Here is a 20,708-nt window from a genome sequence, read left to right on the forward strand (position 1 = left end):
TCAATAATAAAACTGGTGGAAAAAAAAGGGATTGAATGTCAAATTGCAAAACTGTAGTTCAAACCAAAAAGTGGGGAGAGATAGAGAAACCTAAGGAGTTTGCGGATTATCTTGATTTGTGTGTGGTGGGTAGCTGGTGGGTAGGGGAAGAACTGAAGAGGGTGCTTTGAGACAGCACAAAGAGGGTGAAGTTAGAGCAAAAATTTGTGAAGTCTGTTTTTGCCCCCTTTCCTAGGAAGCACCACGCCGCCATCACTGCTCCTTGGTTCTGCAGAAATTTTGAGGAATGGCCCAACAGCCATTGCCTGGACAGTAGCGATTCGTGGCTTGGGGCAAGCTGATGAAGACAGATGCAACTAACTTGCCCTCTTAATGCATTTCCTATCCTATTACCTTGTCCCCAACCTCCCAAAGCCTACAGAAAGCCTCTTCTCAATGGTATTTCTCCCTGAGGTGAAGCCAGGACTGGAAAAGATGTCTGGTCAAGCAGCAGCACTGGGCATGGTCATGTATGGCTCTGAACACCTTGAGTCTTTCTGCTCTTGAACTAGTCTATCTCCTCTTGCTTCCTCATTAGAACTGAAGAAGAATAAGATCTGGCTTTAAGCCCCAGTATTTTTTACAAGATGGAGGAATTGATAATCCCAGGAAAAGACGAGTTCACAGATCAAAATAACTAGACACCTATGAAATTCAGTCACCTAAAGAAAAAAACAGGCTGGATAATCCATACAACTTAAAGCAGAATTGTTTTTTTATTTTTTTAAACAAAACAAAGATGAAAAACATAATTTGAAAAAGCAGAATAAACATAATTAAGGGAATAAGAGACATGTACTTATAAGGTGGGCTTGCTGCTCTTCCTTCTATTGTGCAGGAGGGAGAGGAGTGGTGAGAGGAGCAGGGAGGAGGCTGTCACGGGGGAATCCTGCACCACCCCTGCCTAGAAAGGCAAGAATCCATGACTGAGCCTGCCTGGGCCACAGCAACATTAGCACGAAAGAGCTGCCCTGGAATTATCTTGCCGCTACCTTGGCCAAGAGAGTTACTGACTGACTGGCTGAGAGGCTCTCACCTCACTAATAAGAGGCTGTGCTACACGGAGATGGGTTGGGGGAGGGTATAAAACTGAATTGTGCACTGGGAATGTCCCATGCAAATTGATCCTCCAAAAGCAGAGGCCCACATATCTAAAGAGGATGCCTTTTAGAGGACATCTAAAACTGAGACAGGACCTCAGGGGAGAGGCTGGATCCATTTACCTCGTTTCTTCTTTCAGACACTATCAGAACAGAGGTGCAAGAGGCACCAAGAGGAGGCCGAGGAAAGAGGAGATGAACAAGAATGACGGGACTTTCCATGGATCCACTCTCCCTAATCCCGGAGACAAACACTCCAAATTTCTTAGGCCAAGGAAGGGGTACAAGGAGTATATGATTCCAGAATTTCAAGCTGTCATGGAAAGGACTGTACTGATCCTCTATATATTCCCAAGGACCAATCTACCTGAGATGTTGGGATTCCACAGAGCAGAAGTGAATGCAGTTGTTGGAGAAAAACTAAAATTATTTTATTTGCATTCCTACAGAGTGTAGACTATTTATTGTACATGTCATTTTGGAAGATTTCCTACAGAATGTACTTAACCATTTTATTTTTAAAAAATTTTTAATGTTTTATTTATTTCTGAGAGAGAGAGAGAGGCAGCGTGAGCAAGGGAAGGTCAGAGAGAGAGGGAGAAGCAGAACCTGAAGCAGCCTCCAGGCTCTGAGCTGTCAGCACAGAGCCCGATGTGAGTCTCAAACCCACGAACTGTGAGATCATGACCTGAGTCGAAGTCAGATGCTTAACCAGCTGAGCACCCAGGCGCCCCTATACTTAACCATTTTAAAAGGTAAAACACGAGTAAGTTGAATAAAAAAATAGGAATATTATTTAGTTCCAAACCTTTGAAAATAAGCCACACACACACACACACACACACACACATACACACATATCACGATTGCTTAAAATTTACCGGCTCAAAGTTGGGTAGCACGATATCTTCATCCCCAATGACAAAAGTCACCATGCTGCAGACATGTATGGAATGCCCTACGGGGGAGTATGCAGTGAAGAGCAGCATGTGTCTCCTAAAGAGAATGGAAAATATATGAGGACCCAGGGGTTCCTTGGCTGTAGTCCTTACCTCTGCTAGTCATTTGATGACAGCTCATGCTCAGATGAAGTCAGACATTAGTGAGAGTCGAATTCTTTAACACTGGTGGGATAAAGACTTTTGGATATTCACTCTGAAAGAATCATCAGAGATCATGGAATCTATATTGCATTAATCAACTAAGACAAAATGTGGTTATGCTAAATGACAAACTTGCACATGCTGGAGATATCTCCCATATGCTGCAGTCCCAAATGCAAGTGATTCCTCTTGATTTTTCACTAACAACAATAATTCACAGTGGTATAGGGCTTTGTATATTTCATAGTCACTTTCTCACCCATGAATCATTTTATGTGTGTTGTTTGTGTCTTTCCTACCAGGGTTGTGGTGTCGCTGAGAGCAGGGACATTCATTCCCACCCAGTTATTGAGTACTTAGAGAGTGTTGAAAACATACATGTTGATAGGTTAGGCCTTGTGGGGAAACAGTCCGGATATATATAAGCAGGTTCTTTATTAATTTCCTGTTCTTGGTTGTCTTAGCAGATTAGCACTCAGACAGAATAATGACTTCTGGGAGAATCTCTCTATGCCAGGGTTTTAAAGGTAGATGTGAGAAATACTGAAGTTTTAAAATTTATTATTTTCTAGGAAGACTGGATGCTTGCCATGCATTATGTTAGCATCTGATTTTTCTGCTTAGGTGTTGCTTTATTTTTTATAAGGGCCATCACTTTTCATTGATCACTTGGAATTAACATGATTGATCTTGGGAAACAGTAAAAATATTCACTTCATCTGAAATATGAGGTAATATTTTGAAATTTATTCATCAAAATCAAGAAAACTTTTTGATTATGCATATTTTCTTTAAAATGGAAAATATGATCTGCGAGCCAAGTTTATTTTAATTAAAAATAAAGCTATAGGTAAGATTAAAAACAAGGTAAAACTATAGACTGGTAGGAAAAAAATCTGTTTTTAAACAAAATGGTTCTTGCCAAGGAATATCAGATTCTGAAGAAAACAAAAAGGATTGCTTAATAAATTGATTTTTTAAAATGCTGATTAAAACCCTATTCTTTACCAAAGAAATTACCAATCTTTGGCAATCATGAGTCGTCCAAAAGGAGATTCAATGAACAGCCTTTCTTCAATATGTTTACTTAGAGTTATTTTTCTCAAGAATCATAATGATAGATCTGTTCCATATGAAATCACTTTTGGAAACAATATCCTAGATCCCATATTGTTTAATAATTAGGTAGCCAGCAGTTTACAACGCTTCAAAAACTCTTCATGTGGGAAAAACAAAGTCACTCCATACCCAACAGGCAGCCGGACCACTGTAGCCTTCGTAGCATATGTATGAATCTTCATAAGAAGATCTCGTGGCTTCAGAGATTTCCAAGCAAGGGATTCCACTGTAAGCAGTCCAGGCCCTACGTGAGGGCTGTCTTTTGTCAAAGCTAGGGAAGGAAGAAATACGGAAATTTAACTGTGAGACTATAGCTGGCCTTCACTTCACAACACTAGTAATGATAATAATAATATCAGGAATTAGAGGTGTTCTGAAAATATTCATAGAACCCAGAGAAATTATTCTGGGTAGATAATTATTGGAAATAATACTGAAATGGGATTCAGGTGTTTCTCTCTGTCCTGTTTTCCTCCTCAGAATCATCCCCGTCACTTCTATTATCTGTGGCAGAAATCACAATACCCCTCTAGATGCAATTTTAAAGGGGGAAAAACACATCTGGGAAATTAAGAGACTTTCCTAAGAAAGTGGCCAGGCAAAGTCGAAATATCCCATTGTTTACATTTTTACTTTGGATTCTTAGTGTTAATTATGTGTAGAAATAACAAATCATTAACAAAAATTTAATTTTAGCATTAAGTGTTCGTCTTAAAATGAATAAAGAATATTAGGCATTCTTCATTGGTAGCCAAGGCCAAAACACTTAAGTTAAAAAAAATTTCAGTGAAACAAAGTTAACACATAACATTGTATTAGTTTTAGATGTACAGCACAATGATTTGATACATGTATAAACTGTGAAATGGTTACCATGAAAATTTAGTTAACATCTATCACCACACACAATTACAATTTTTTTTCTTGTGATGAGAACCTTTAAGATTCTCTCTGAGCAACTTTCAAATGTACCATATAGTATCATTAACTATAGTCACTCTACTGTATATTACATCTCCAGAACTAACCTGACTTTATATTTTTACCCTATTTCCAGATAATGCTCAAATTGAGGATGTAAGAACACAACATGACCTGAAACACCTGTACACACATGGAATTCCAATGGAATGCGTGAACCAGGAAAGTGCTGGCAGCACTTCGGGGGCCATTTTGAAATCTGTGGCCCTCAGCTGAAAGTGGGGCTAGCTGATAGAGTTAGTTTTTCTCCAGTCACATTCAGTCGATGCACATTCATTGGTGCTCTGATGCACCGCACATAAGATGCAGAGCTCATCCGCTGAATTCAACCAGTATTGAGATTTTGCCAAGACAGTAAGCTGAGAGGGTAAGAAGAGCAATGATGCTGAGGTGTGTCCATGGCTACAATTACAACGGCAGGCCATGCAAACAGGGAGATGAGAGAAATAAGGACATGAGGAGACAGATGAATAGAGACAAGTGGGAAGGTCAGTGGATGGTATTCCCATTGGAGTCAAAGGATTGTAGAAGCAGGGGTTCTAGAAATAGTGAACTGGAGCATTAGGGTGTGTAGTCAGAGTGTGAAATGGAGATGCTTGAGGGAATGTAGTTATTGGCAGGTAAGTTTTCAAGTATAATGATGAAAACCAAGGCCAGGGTGGGATGGAGGAAAACACCTTCATTATTGTCAAATCAAAGAAAAAGTGCATGTCTTTCCATGGATTTTGAAAGACTCAAGAATGATGATATGCAGAGGTGGAAGGGAAAACAGAATGGCCAGGCATGCTGAAGATGTGAGCATAGGACCACGGCAAGGCGAGGATCAGGAGCTAAGAGTGAGCATAACCATGACGCCTGAGGAGGAAGACAATCCTAGGAGGTGGTGTAAGGGTGACTCTCTTAGAGACTCTGGAGAGGAAATAGTCTCCTTCACCCAGAGCCTAAAAATCTTGGATTTCTCCTGGACTGAATGAAAGTGAGCTGGGATTTCAGACTATGATTTTCTCAAAGCCCGCTTACCTCCTGATTCTCCCCATCGTACCAAGGCAGAAAAGCAAACCAGCAGTTCAATAGGTTTCAGACTATCCACAAATAGATAGTAGGACACACGCTCATCTGAGAACTGCAAGAAATCGGACAAATCATTGAATTTAATATTGGTCTGTTAACGGTGTATGTTCCACTTCTAATAATTATACCTAATATTTATAGAGAACCTACTGTGCTCTAGACACCACAAAAGTGTTTTCCAGCTTTAATGATAATGTAGAAAATCACAGTGGGTAAATGTTGACAATAGTCTATGGAAGCTGGGTCCATAGGACCTGCGTGAGATTGGCTGGCCTATCAGATGGGGTCAAAGCTCTTCTCCATGAGTGAAGAAAAGGGATAGGCTTTTCCCAGAAATAACAAATGGAAGAGACTGGCTGAACAATGCTCAGAAAATATAGGTCTCTGATAAATAGGCCACAAAGTAACCTTGACAGAGAATGGAGATGTCTAATGGGGATGTCTTAAGGTATTTTATAGGATGGCATGTGATATAAACCCTTTCTTCCTTTTGTTTACAAGATCTTTAGAAATATAGCCAACGCACACTAATGAACCAGATTGGAATTTTGAGTAACCAGAACTTCTCTTAAGGACAGCCACGTAAGGGTTATATGAACATGATAGTCAATCCGTCATATATGGGCACTATTAATATCCATAATCATGGATGAAGAAACTGAAACACAAAGAGAGTAAGTAACTTTCCAAAGGTCACAGACCTTGCAAATAGCAAAACTGAGATTCAAAAGTAGGTCTCTCTATTTATCAGCTCTAAGGTTGGTCTTTGAGACTACTGCACTTTTATTGCCTCTTAAATTCTTGGTGCTTCCACATAATTTTGATTGATGGTATATGGTATGTGTGTTAAACCAATTTGTTAATATACATTAAAAGCTTTCATATTATTTTACAACAATATATAAACAATTAAAATATGAAAGAAAAGTCTCTAGTGGTACTGTGAAAAATGCAAGCTTGTTACTTAATCAAGAATGACAAGATTTCTGAATGCTTGATACAATGTAACCATGTTTTAAATGATCGTTTCCCTCAATATCTTTCAACAGTTAGCATTTGACATCAATTTTATTTGTTTCTTTTTAGCTGCAACGTGTTGGTGATAAAGACAGATGTTTCTAATATTCACTATCCACAATTAGGAAAGAAGCTTGGATTTGCCAGCCCGGTGTGCATGCCAGAGTAAGAATTTCTGCAAAGAGCTCATTTGCTGTCATTTTTGAGGGTCTGCGAATTTGGGGACAGGGTGGGCATGGAGTCCACACAGAGGTACTCTCCTCTGGTGTCAGCACGGGGCACCTTTGGGAGCTCCTACCCCACCTACATGCTGAGCACCAATGGGACATCTATGGAATGTGCTGGGAGAGATCTCAGGCTCAGCCGGCAGTACCTGTGGCCATTAAAATCAGGAACGCGTGGCCCCAACCCACAACCCCTCCTTCCTCCCATGCCATCCTAAAGGCTGTTAAGTTTGAATTCCAATGCCATCCAAGGAAAAGTTATTGTTTCTTCATACAATTGATGTTAAAAGAAATTCAGGGGAATAAAAAGACTTGTATTGTAGGGTTTGCTATCATCTTATTTTGCCAAGGTGAGACTTGAAAAGGAAAAAAAAAATCTACACTTATCATCAGTCTGTAAAATCAGTTGGCCATTTTACTGCACAGATACGCATGTGTACTAGGAGGGTGATGTATAACAAAAATTCATAACCCAAGTGCCTTTAGTGACAGTAGTGACAGCAACATTGATTCTCACTTGCTGTTAACAGGGATTCTTCTAAGTGTTTGACACACATCCTCTCAATTTTTTTTCCCAACGCTACAATATAGAGCTCTTACTGCAATCATTTTATAAGAAAGGAAACTGAGGCAAAATGGACTTAACTTACTCAGAGTCCCACTCCAGTGAAACCTGGATTCAAAGCCAGGCAGTCTGGTTTCAGGATGCCAATATGGGGTACCTTGTGAGAGAGGTGTACTCATGACAAGGTCCTAGGCTTCACATCAGGCAAACCTTATTCTCATGATCCTTGTGACACCAGTTTGGTGGTCTTTGGGCAATTCACTCACCTTAACCTGCCTCAGTTTCCTTTCCTGAAAAATGATGACAATAATATTCCTTTCATAGGATTTGCTATGGGGAGTTAATGCAATAAAAAACCTCATTTAGGGCCGGCAACAGAGTAGGCACCTATAAATGACTTTCATTTTATTACTGCCAACAATAAATATGGAGATATATCGAAGTACCTGTAAACTGTATGTTATTCTCACATCATATTCTGAGTTCACTTATTCCCAACTAGCAGTTTTGTTATCTTCATTAACTCAAAGCATTCCTCTGGGTGTTTACATAGATAAACTCCAAAGCTAGATTGACCAGTTCTCCTCCAATCTTCCTCCCCCACCCCCCAACCGAGGCACTACTACAGACTTGATTCTTGCTTTTGGAACAGACAACCAGCTACAAAGCACTTCTTGAGAAATGCTCAAAAGGTTTCCTCTGCTGGCATTCTCATCTAGTACAAATGCAATTGGAAAAGCCATCTCCAAGACTTCTTTTTTCCTCCAACTTTGTGTACTGCTCCTGGAGATGTGGCCTTATTGCTAGGGGCTTGAACAGCCCCATACACGTAAGCAACATAAGAGTTTCAGTTAAATTTAGTTTCCCAAAATATGTTTCATAGTTTTCCCTAAAATTCCAGTCCGTGTGAGATGTGTTAATCAATTCACTCAATAATCTTTTGTTGAGTTCCTACCTTATACTAGGACCAATATTGCAATAGTAAACAAAAGGACAGAGTCCTTCTCCCTAAGATGTTGACATTAAATGGGTGGGTAAGTAGAGGGACACAGAGAAACAATCAGGCAGTTGGGATAGAGAAGGGTAAGTATAGATTATACAGAGTGCATACAGTCAGGGTACTTGACTTAGACTCTGTGGCCAGGGAAGGAGATCTCACAGAGTCAAGGACATTCATGCTGTTCTGAATGACTTCTAGCATTAGCCTAATGAAGGCAATAAAGATGAAAAGAAATGAACTCCAGGTAGAGGGAAGAACATGGGCAAAAACAGCAGAAATAACAGTAAAAATGTGCTTTTGTTTTAGGAATAGCATGTAATTCAATAAACAGTAATTTAGTTTTTTAATGTTTTATTTATTTGAGAGAGAGAGAGAGAGAGCAGGGGAGGGTCAGAGAGAGAGGGAGATACAGAATCTGAATCAGGCTCCAGGCTCTGAGCTGGTTGTCAGCACAGAGCACGATGCAGGGCTCAAACCCACGAACCATGAGATCATGACCTGAGCTGAAGTTGGACGCTTAGCCGACTGAGCCACCCAGGTGCCCCTCAATAAACAGTCATTTAAATCAAATATAGTGAATTTGTTTGTGATTCATTTATTCACAAATCAAACATTTTAAATGTGAATCTACATAATAACACAGTTCAGGATTAAACATAATCAGATGAATCATACTTGGAGATACGAGGTAGGAGAATTTTGCTTATTTTCTGGATAAGAGATTAGTAGAAAACTCTAAGAATTGATTCATTAATATAATTCATAATTTTATAAATGCTTGGTAGATTTGAAGCTGTTTCTCACTAGCATGATTTAATTATAAATTTACATATGAGAAGGAAAAGAGATCATAATATATTTACCTTGAATTCTGTTTTTTGAAAGTTAAAGCAATATGAACTTGGTTTGTGAAAAATACATATATTCCTGAAAAACATTTATAACAGGTTACTGTCATCATATGCAACAGACTAGTACATGTTAAGTTTCCTAGGATCAAATAGTTAGAGGGACTGGGGGTGTAGAAAGTAGAAAGAGGTTGGTAAATGTGTACAAACATTCAGTTATAAGATAAATAAGGTCTGAGGATCTAATGTACAACATAGTGACTAAGCTTTAAAAAAATTTTTTGTTTTTATTTATTTTGAGACAGACAGACACAGTGCAAGGGGGGAAGGGTGGTGAGGGAGAGAATCCCAAGCAGGCTCCACGCTGGAGCTGATACTGGGCTCAAATTCACAAAACTGTGAGATCATGACCTGAGCCCAAACCAAGTCTGATGCTTAACCGACTGAGCCACCCAGGCACCCCATATGGTGACTAAATTTGACAATACTGGATTGTGTTACTGAAATTTGCTAAGAGAGTAGAACTCCAATGTTCCTACCCTCTCCCCCCAAATTGGTAAATGTGTGAGGTGTTGGATGTGTGAACTCAATGGGAAGAGTCTTTCACAATGTAGATTTGTATCAATTCATCACCATGTACATTTTAAATATCTTATAATTTTATATATCATTTATATGTCAATAAAGCTGGGAAAATTCATAACTGTATTGAATTAGTTGTCTTAAAGAGACAAAAATGATCTCTCTCAGTGCATAAACTGTCTTCATCTTAATCAATAAATAAATCTCAGAGGATGACCTGAAACTGGCCTGAGATTTGGCTTTTAATGTTTTATGTGGACAGTCAACCCATCTATCTTTCTTTGTAACAGTTCCACTTGCTATTATATCAATGCCAGACCAATGTTGGTTTAACTCTTTTAAATGATAGCTAAAAATTGATGGCTTATACATCACCACATTTAATACACACCAAAAGTTTATACTTACTGAAAGCATACACAGAAGTCTTCAAAATTTAACCATATTTCTTTAGTAACATTATTATTTATTGTTGCAAGCTCCTCCTGTGATTTTTCCTGTGTTGCTGTTGTCTGGCTGACTAAATCTTTTTCCAAACTAAGTCCTTCACCTTGATGAGCTGTGTCATTCAATCCAACTTCTGTTAGTTCTTCTGTGCAGAGCAGAAGACAAAAACATCAACTGCACCTATCTTGCTAATTATTAAGTTACTGAGGTACAGGAAGTTATAGAGGGAATTTGCATATGAATGTCTGTTTTTGAAAGCAAAAACCATTTCCTGAGACAATCATTTACATGCAAGCCTCAGATTTGGGGACATTCATGCAGAGACACATTTTTATACACTCAGGGGAATTTAATCCTAACTTATATACATAGCAGAGTGTTCAGAACTTTGAAATCACTTTCATAAAGTTGTATGCATATTTTTCATTCATATTTCATATTTTGTATGAAGCTATAACAAAATCAGTTAGTTTATATATTTAAAATCTACTATAGGCAGACATGTTCGTATAAGGGGACGGCTCACGCAACAGAAGAAAGGACAACCTGAGAAGCCATTGCAATAAACGTACTTCAGTAAGTCATTTAATGGCTCCTCACAGTCAATCATTCTGTATCTTGTTTTATGTCTATCAAGTAATGTCATAAAGTTCTTACAGACTTCTTGACTCAAAGTGTTAGCTATGCACATGCCACAATGCTTTTTTAGATTTGAGGATTGGCCAAGCCTTTTTGTAGGCCCTGAGGAATAGGCAATGGTTTCAGCACTTTGATCATCACATGCATGTATTAAAACACATGAACTGTATTCATGGGCCCTTAATCAGATCATCTCTTATTTTGACTTTAAGCATGAGGTTAACAAGTGAGATCATCTGAGTTCTCTAGCCCAGAGTAGATTAGACTCAGCACATCAGAGGAGACACTGGAGACAGGCTGCCAAGAGCCAGAAAAGCTGTCAAGAAACAGAGATCCCTTTGTGCTTTGATGTTTTTCAAAGTCATGAGAAGATTATGAATTTACCTTTTCCAGGTATAGCTTGTGAAATAATATTGCCCTGTGAATTGAAAGGAACACATTAAGAAACCATTTTTAAATTCAACAAAACATGTTAGCTATCTAAAGCACCAATGCTTTTAAAAGAGTTAATACTGTCTTTAAATATTAAAGGAACAGGGGCTACTGGGCGGCTCAGTCAGTTAAGTGTCAAACTTCAGCTCAGGTCATGATCACATGGCTTGTGAGTTCAAGCCCTGCTTTGGGCTCTGTGCTGACAGCTCAGAGCCTAGAGCCTGCTTCAGATTCTGTGTCTTCCCCTTTCTCTCCCCTTCTCATGATCATGCTCTGTCTCTCAATGATAAATAAACTTTGAAAAATTTTTAAATATTAAAGAAACAGATTTTTGCAATAGTTACTAAGACATGGCAAAGCATAAACTTTGTTTTCAAACTTAGAGTTCAAAGATGTGAATTTAATTAAATAATTGCCTAAAGGTTTAAGTTTGTGACATTAAAACAAAGAATATGTGAGTTTATTAAATGATTGAATCTTATAAGTTAAATTATTTTTTAATGCTTTATTTATTTCTGAGAGAGAGAGATAGCAAGAGCAGGGGAGGGTCAGAGAGAGAGAGAGAGACACAGAATCCAAAACAGGCTCCAGACTCTGAGCTAACTGTCAACACAGAGCCCAAAGCGGGGCTTGAATCCACGAACCATGAGATCATGACCTGAGTTAAGTCAGACGCTTAACTGACTGAGCGACCCAGGCACCCCTTATAATATAAGTTAAATTAAAACAATAATATCCTTAACTAGTTATTCTACTTGGTATGAAGCACCTGCCATTACTACAGATTGAATATAATGACATTATGATCGGCAATGAATAAATATACAGAACCTAGAAAGTAGATTTCAAATTATAAAAGTGGTTCTTCCAAATTTTAGTAAGGAAATTAAGTTGAATTCGTTTATGCAACTGTTTTTTCTGGAACACAATTAAAATATGTATAAAAGGGGGGCGCCTGGGTGGCTTAGTCGGTTAAGCGTCCGACGTTCGCTTAGGTCATGATCTCGCGGTTCGTGGGTTCGAGCCCCGCGTCGGGCTCTGTGCTGACTGCCAGCTCAGAGCCTGGAGCCTGTTTCAGAGTCTGTGACTCCCTCTCTCTCTGACCCTTCCCTGCTCACGCTGTCTCTCTCTCTCTCTCTCCTAGAAATAAATAAAACATTAAAAAAAATATGTATAAAAGGTAAAATGGTATAGTCATACAGACAAACGATGGGTGATAGCAACAATATTTTGGATGATATAAAGTAGAGGCAGGTGATAACAGAGCTGAGATAACTGAAAAGTAAGTGAAAAGCAATCCCATCCATGCCTTAGGGTCCCTGAAACAATTAGCAGGCATCTGAGATGGAGAGAATGAGATATGGGCTCATATCAAAACACAGGAATGGATTAAATGTGTCACAGCAACAGACAAATCCCCACTTTGCCCTAAATCCTTTCAACTTTAGCATCTAGCCTTCTTCTTCCTAACCGGAATACTGGAAATAGCTTAATGAGGAAAAATTAAAAGAGCAATCTCCAGATATCAGTCCACAGGTACTGTGGGAAACACGAGAAGCAACTATAAGAGAGGAGAGGAATTAAGTGAAAGTCTACATGCTGAACTTTCAGCTCTCAACTTCTCTGTGCTATTTGGTTCAACAACACTTATAGATAAGTGTATACCAACCTCTGTGACCCAATCCATAGCAGGAGGGAGATTAGAGGACTCTATACTGGAGAAATTGACCAGAGTCGGGGGAAAACCCTAAGAAATCTACATTTGGAGCTAATCCCACTCCCAAATGAACCTCATTTATCCCCAATTATCCTAAATTAATTACCCTATCAGCTGACAAGCTCTAGCCATCCTATAAAGCTGCTTCCAGCCCAGCAGCTCTTTAATGCCATAAATTCTTTAGACACATATATGCAGCAGAGTATCACCAGACAATTGAGGAAGGAGTCTTATATCAGAGAAAGAAACTAAAGGGTGTGGGTGGGGAGATTAATGGAAAACAAACTATATAGGGATATATTTTTTAAATTGGTAATATTAGAAAGATAAGGTAATATCCATCTATCAATTAAGAAATGTGTACAAAAATAAAGAATGAGAGCTCTTAGAAACTAAATATAGGAAAGTGAAATAAATTTTACAGAAAGTTTGGATGACAAAGTTGACACAAAAGACAAAGAGATTAAAGCTATAAATTGTTTAGAAGAAAACCTAGGAGGAAAGCTTCCTCCTAGGATCCCACTGGATTTTACAGTGATTTCTTGGTTATGATACTAAACAACAACAATAACAAATGTAAAAATAGATACTACGTCAAAATAAAAACAGTTCTGTGCATCAAAGGACACAATCAATACAGTACAACCTATAGAATGGGAGAAGATATCTGCAAATCATGTATCTGAGAAAAGGGTAACATCAAGAATATATGAAGAACTTATACAAAGAACAACAGAAAACAAATAAATTAATTTAAAAATTGGCAAGGGACTTAAGTAGATGTTTACCCAAATAAGATATACAAATGACCAACAAGCACATGAAAAGATGTTCAACATCACTAATCATTAGGAAAATGCAAATCAAAAGTATAATGAGATGCAACCTCATACCCATTATGATGGCTACTATTATTAAAAAAATAAAAACAGGAATGGATGTTGGTGAGGACGTGGGGAAATTGGAAGCCTTGTGCACTCCTAGTCGGAATATAAAATGAAAAACAGTATCGCAGCTTCTGAAAAATAAAAGTTGATTTACCATGTAATCCAACAATTCCTCACTGGAATAAAAACCCAACAGAATTGAAAGCAGTGTCTCGAGATATGTCTATACCCATGGTCATAGCAGCGTTATTCACCCAGTGTCCATTGCTGGCTGGATAAATAAACAATGTGATATACATATATATGTATATATACTATTCCATTATATTATATACTATTACATATATGTGTGTATATATATGTGTGTGTATATATATACATATATATAATTATATGTACAATCAACCTTAAAGGAAAAAATCTGACACATGCTACAACATGGACTGGACTTTGGAAACATCATACTAGATGATATAAGCCAGTCACAAACATAAATACTGTATGATTCCACTTATATAAGGGTACCTAGAGTAGTCAAATTCATAGAGACAAAAGTAGGATAGTGGCTATAAGGGACTGAGAGAAGGGGGAGTGAGAAATTGTTTAATGGGTATAGACTTTTAGTTCTGTAATATGAAATAAGGTCTGGGGACACCTGGGTGGCTCAGTCAGTTAAGCATCCAACTTTGGCTCAGGTCATGATCTCACGGTTCCTGGGTTCGAGGCCCACATCAGGCTCTGTGCTGAACGCTTGCTCAGAGCCTGGAGCTTGTTTCGGATTCTGTGTCTCCTTCTCTCTCTGCCCCTCCCCCACTCATGCTCTGTCTTACTCTGTCTCTCAAAAATAAATAAATGTAAAATTAAAAAAAATTTTTAAAAAGAAATAAGGTCTGGAGATTGGTGTGCAGCAATGTGAATATACTTAACATTGTGCTGAGAAGAGGGAATTCTCCAAGAGACAGCAGTAAGAAAAATCATCCAGAACTGAATAAATCCTCCAGGAAATACTATTGAGAGTAATTATCCAGAACTGAACAATTATCCAGGATGAATGGGTTCATGAAGTACCCAATACAGTTCATGTAAAAAGACTCATACCAAGGCTAATCACTGCAAAGTTTAATTATTTCCAGAATGAAAAGACAACCCTAAAAGTCTCTGAGATTGCAGAGAGTCACATACGAATGATCAAGAATCTCAATGTCACGTGTGTTCTCAAGGAGAAGGCTTATATGTTCTGCAAATACATTGCAGAATGCTATCAAGATCAAGATAATTTATAAATTCATCCCCTCACACAGTTAACATAGTTAACTATTCTTTGTGTGTGTGTGGTGACATTCAGTAAAGGTTAAAGGGGAAAAAAAGGGAAACCAATGCTTGAAAGTAGAAGACAAGGCATTAAGAAAAAACTGCAAACACATAAATTCTCCTAATTTCCACTACTCATAAATCTTTTCCCAGAAGTTTCAGAAAATGCATCTCACCAAAATTAGATTATAACCTAGAAGAACATAGCTTCCAGAAAACAGGAAATCCATCACAGAGAGATAAAAGGAAGTCTCAAGATGACAGGTGTGAGGTTCCATTCATTTGAACTGTAGGAAGAAAGCAAAGGATTCTGGCATGGGGAGATGTGTCTCCAGGAATATAATTGGCACTTAAAAAATACATAATGTATTTGTGTGCCAAACAGTCTCTAGAGGGATTTTCTTTTCCTTCCTCCCTCCCTTCCTTCCTTCCTTCCTTCCCACCCTCTTCCCTTCCTCCGTCCCTCCCTTTATTTCTTTCTTTCTTATTTGGGAAGGTTTATTAATGTGTCATAGAAAAGTAACCAAATGATAGGTATCTGGGGAGCTCAGTTGGCTAAGTGTCTGACTCTTGATTTTGGCTGATCTCAGGGTTCATGGGCTCAAGCCCCACATCAGGCTCCAGGCTGACAGTGTCGATCCTGCTTGGGATTCTCTCTGTCTCCCTGTCCCTCTCCTGCTTGTGCACACTCACTCTATCTCTCCCCACCACCTGTGTCTCAAAATATATGAATTTGAAAAAAAGGAAAAGTAATCCAAATGAAAAAATGCCATAATTAGCTTGTACAAAAAGCTATGTAAGAAATGTCATTGTATTTTCTTCCACAGTAATAACCCTTACATAGCTAGAACAACAATTCAGTGAAGACTTCTGAAATAAATCCAGCACACTGACCAAAGTTGAAATATCAGACACTGTAAGTGTTGGCCAGGGTGTGGTGTGAAGTACATTCTTATCCAGGGCTGACAGAAGTGGATATTGATAAACCTGCATCAGAAAATTGTTTGGCATTTTGTTGTGATGTTAAATGGGTAAATGCCCGTCAATCACACTCTCACTCAGATTCACATCCTGGAGCTGGGATCCTAGTCTAGTGTCATTTGGGGCCCATTGTTAAGACTTCAGGAATCCACGAATATGGATGATTGAAAAAAATTCATCTTTAGTCCAAGCTCAGCATTTTCCTCCATTATCAATTTCTGAATGCAGATGAGTAGCCACAATGTTATTAACAATAATTGTGACTTTACCCACAAAAGAATCACAGTACTCTACGTATCATTAGAATGGCAAATATCCTAAAATGTCATGTTGTTGATCACTACTCTGAAATTACACAGTTAGGAGGCACATTGTCACATTTCAAGCGGCCAGGTCTTATTCTCTCTGGATACTCCCATGACCTGTAGCTGGCCAATCATTTGACAACTATACTTAGCAGTCATTCCACCCCCAAACAGCCAAGTTATGTGCCGTCACAGTGCTGACACAGACCTCTAATTTGCTTTCCACTATTCCTTATCAATAGTCAACTAATATGCAGACACAAATTAGTTGTCTTCATTGTGTGTTAAGGTTTTAAAGAAATTGGCAAAGGGACCCATAGTCCATAAAAGGTTACAAACCCTGGAGCTAAGGAAACTCTTGCACATGCATTCAGGGACCGCAAAGAATAGTCATGAAACTACTGATTACGATAGTAAGAAACATGAAGCCATGAATAAAGCCATTAACAATGTGAAAGATTAAAAAACACAGTAGGTTGGTTATCCATTAAATACCTTCAACCAGGGAAATGAATCAACTGTGACATGCAGCAAGAGACACATCTCAGAAATGATGTTAAGTAGAGGGAGTCCCAGAAGAATTCATATGAATCCATTCAAATAAAATTATATAGCAATTAAACTAAGCTTATATTGTTTATAAACATGTACATAATAGGCAAAACTAGAAGAGTATGGGGTTGGTTAACACCAAACTCTGAATGGCGGACAGGAGATACAACCCAGAAGAGACACACAGGGGACTGTTATGAGTAAGCCATGTTTGTAGCTAGATGATAGATATGTAAAAAGCTTAGTTTCACAGTATTCTTTATTCTGTTCAAATGCATGCTATGCATTCTTTGGTGTATAACATATTTCACAAGTTAAGAAAAAAACATTTTAGAATTAATAGTTGGGCCAATAATAAGGGTAACATAGTTACCTGAGATACTGCTCCTGTCAATTGACTTATGTCTGGCTGGCTAAAGAAGATGGTTTCATCATTTTCAGTAAGGGGAGGTAAGCCAGATCCTGGAGGTACCCCTTTCTTGATAAACGATTGTACAAAGTGACTAATGAAAAAAAAAAAAAAAAAAAAACTCTGTTACCTTAATTTCTTGTTTAAAGTTATAACTGCATTTTTTTATTGAGGCGTAATTGCCATATAACATGATATTAGTTTCAGGTGTATGATGTGATGATTTTACAGCCATATGTATTGTAAAATGATCATATGTCTAGTTACCAACCATCACCACACATACTTACCATTTTTTTCTTGTAATGCGAACTCTTAAGATAGACTCTTTTAGCAGCTTTCACATATACAATACAGTATTGTTAACTATAGTCATCATGCTGTACATTGCATGTCATGACATTTACTTCATAACTGGAACCTTGTACCTTTTGACTCCTCCTTTACCCATGTCACCCACCCTTTATCTCTGGCAACCACCAATCTGTTTTCTTGGATGTTTTATTTTGTTTTTGAATTTTTAGATTTCACATGTAAGTGAGATCATATGGTATTCAATTTTCTCTGTCTGCCTTATTTCACTTAGCATAAGGCCCTCAAGGTCCATCCATGTTGTCATAAATAGTAAGATTCCCTTTTTTATGGCTGAATGCTATTCATTGTATATTAAGTAACAGCAGTTTTATCAACAGAAATTTCTGATTTTTTCATTTCATCATCTCACCCTATAAAATCCACTAATATATTTTTATTTCATATTAAACACATTGACCTGCTTCTTTACTATGAAGAAGTATCTCTATCTGTCAACGCACTGCTGTAAAAATTTTCTGGAAAACTATTTTAAAACTATGATGGTAATCTTTAAACGTTGATGATTAGGACGCAGGAATTTGACATTTAGACTTGATTTAACTCAGTATCAGAGTAACGTATCACTGGGATAGGGCTCAGAATCAGAAATTTAACTGTAAGTCTTGAGTACTTGAGTCTTATAACTGTGGCATTCCTACTGGCTACTCAAGTGTACAGTATTTCCTTTCAAGTAATTGCTGATAGGATCTTGAATCACCATTGTCATACCTCAAAGTTTATAGGCAAAATAAAAAGACATTTGCTGCAGCACATATATTTGGCATTAATTATTTGTCAAAGATAAAATTAAATTTCATGTATACAGACTTCCTAAACTTTCTTTTTTTCCCTTGCTAATGTTCAGTGTGAAAGTTCTTAGTTCACATGTTAAGCATCTCTGATTTACTTGGAACTGCCACTAGAGGGTAGCACAAACATATTTGTTGGGAGACTTTGGGTCTCTTCCACTTGGCCAGGAGCCAGGAATGGGTAGCTCTGGCATGTTGCTATAGAGGTAGTTTTTCAGGGAAAGGCACTTGTGATCAAAGTCTCTCTCAAGGGCTCGCCAAAAAAGGGCTTGCATTCATGTTGATCTGAGAACTCTGACTGCACAGCAAAACAAGACAAGGGACATTTTTTCGTGTACGATAAAAGACCATTCACATATCTTTGTTTTTGCTCTGGCAGATTGAATAAATATGCCAAGAAATTCATATCAGATTCAAACAGTGAATAGACTAGTTGAATCCAATCAGGTGCCAAAGTCATCTAGATCTGTTGTAGACTTCCGTCCACCTTGACCAGATAATAAAGCTGAATGAAAGTATAAGAAAATGGAGTAAGGAAGTAACTCGAGGAGTTCAGGTTACAAAACCAACTCATTTGCGATGCCTATTGGCACAGAGATTCTAGAAATTTGGGAATGACATTTTGAGTCGTGAGAAAATTTCTCCTGGTTGTCTGCAACTCTGATTCTCAAATTCCATAAAATCTCTGGTTAGTATGAAAATTCAATCAATTGAGAGATAGTAAAAAATGATTTGGAATGGAAAAATCATTATCTTAGTGAGTAATATTAAGTATGAAATTAATTAGGAAAATTATGAAGCACTAACATTTTATGTTAAGTTCAGCAAATTCTATGTATATGTGCTATTTTGTATTTGTAGCATATGAAAGAATTTAGCATGTTACATAATGTGGCAAATTAGGCTTTAAAATATACATGGCATATTTAATTTTAGCTTTATGATTATGTTACAAGGTATAAGAAAATTTTGGTTTATAAAAACTAATGGTATGTATAGGAAAAATTAAGATTCTCAAAATATGTGAGTTTGATTATTTAAACTTAAAAAATTTTTTATTAATGTTTATTTACTTTTGAGAGAGAGACAAAATACAAGTGGAGGAGGGGCAGAGAGAGAGGGAAACACAGAATCCAAAGCAGGCTCCATGCTCTGAGCTGTCAGCATAAAGCCGGACATGGGGTCAAACTCGCCAACAGTGAGATCATGACCTAAGCCAAAGTCAGACAGTAAACTTAGAGACTCAGATGCACTGATTATTTGAACTTTTATGATTTAAATACTTGGCAAGATTTTATTTACTATGATTTTTGGCTTTTAAAGTGCTTAAAGAGATAACGACATATAATGATATTATAAATGCCATTTAAAATTCTTAAATAAGGGAACCTGGGTGGCTCAACTGAGCATCCAACTCTTGACTTCACCTCAGATCATAATCTCATGTTTGTGAGTTCAGGTCCCAGGTCAGGCTCTGTGCTGAATGAAAGATTCTCTCTCTCTCTCTCTCTCTGCTCCTCTCCCACTTTCATTCTCTCCCTCCCCCTCAAAATACACTTAAAAAATTAAAAAAGCTTAAATAAATTTATTTACAACTTTAATGGAATTAATAGATTAATGTATAACATAAAATTTTATTAAAAATTAAAACAAAAGTTTGAGGAAAACTAGATTTACAAATTTGTGACAGTAACACATTTTTTAAATCAAAGTAGCAACAAACTGTCTTTTTGGTTTTCAGAGCTGTCTTTCAAGACTTGACATTGGTGACTGCCAATGACTGCCTTGTAGTAGGGCTGCCTAGGAAGTCCCTCCTAACACCTTCTCAGTGTTCAATTTTTGATGCAATGTATTTTTAAAATACAATCAAAACAGAAACAGATCATAAATGTAAAACTTGCTGAAAATCCCAGAGTAAGCATGGCCATATCACCGTTATTCTGATCAAGGGACATTATCGTCACCAGTGACCCATAAGTGAGTCCTGCTGGATGTGTCTGCCAGCCACGGCCAGTCCTGCGCACCACAGAAAACCATTCTCCTGACTTCCAACACCATAGATTGCTTTTTTTTCCCCTCATGCTGTATATTAATAGAATAATTAAAAGCAACCCATGTACGTTTTCTTCCAGACTTTTTTGGATCTAATATTTCATGTGTGTAACTCATCTATGTTGATGTGTGAGGCAGCCTTTCTTTCACTGTCTCAGGTCACT

At 37.7% G+C, this 20,708-nt stretch overlaps 1 protein-coding gene across 1 annotated transcript in view; it reads right to left on the bottom strand.

The window, feature by feature from the left end:
• Nucleotides 1-20,708, bottom strand: part of ADGB (androglobin) — a 149,655-nt gene that overhangs the window by 58,596 nt on the left and 70,351 nt on the right. The window contains exons 13-19 of the mRNA XM_039230921.1: nt 17,294-17,423; nt 11,120-11,153; nt 10,058-10,241; nt 9,083-9,146; nt 5,363-5,465; nt 3,491-3,632; nt 2,021-2,135 (exon numbers count right to left, since the gene is read on the bottom strand). Coding sequence (XP_039086852.1) covers nt 2,021-2,135; nt 3,491-3,632; nt 5,363-5,465; nt 9,083-9,146; nt 10,058-10,241; nt 11,120-11,153; nt 17,294-17,423 — 772 coding nt within the window. The remainder of the gene's footprint in view (nt 1-2,020; nt 2,136-3,490; nt 3,633-5,362; nt 5,466-9,082; nt 9,147-10,057; nt 10,242-11,119; nt 11,154-17,293; nt 17,424-20,708) is intronic.

The sequence above is a fragment of the Hyaena hyaena genome, unplaced genomic scaffold (assembly GCF_003009895.1).
Source record: "Hyaena hyaena isolate Hyena2069 unplaced genomic scaffold, ASM300989v1 scaffold_52, whole genome shotgun sequence".
NCBI classification, from domain to species: Eukaryota; Metazoa; Chordata; class Mammalia; order Carnivora; family Hyaenidae; genus Hyaena; species Hyaena hyaena.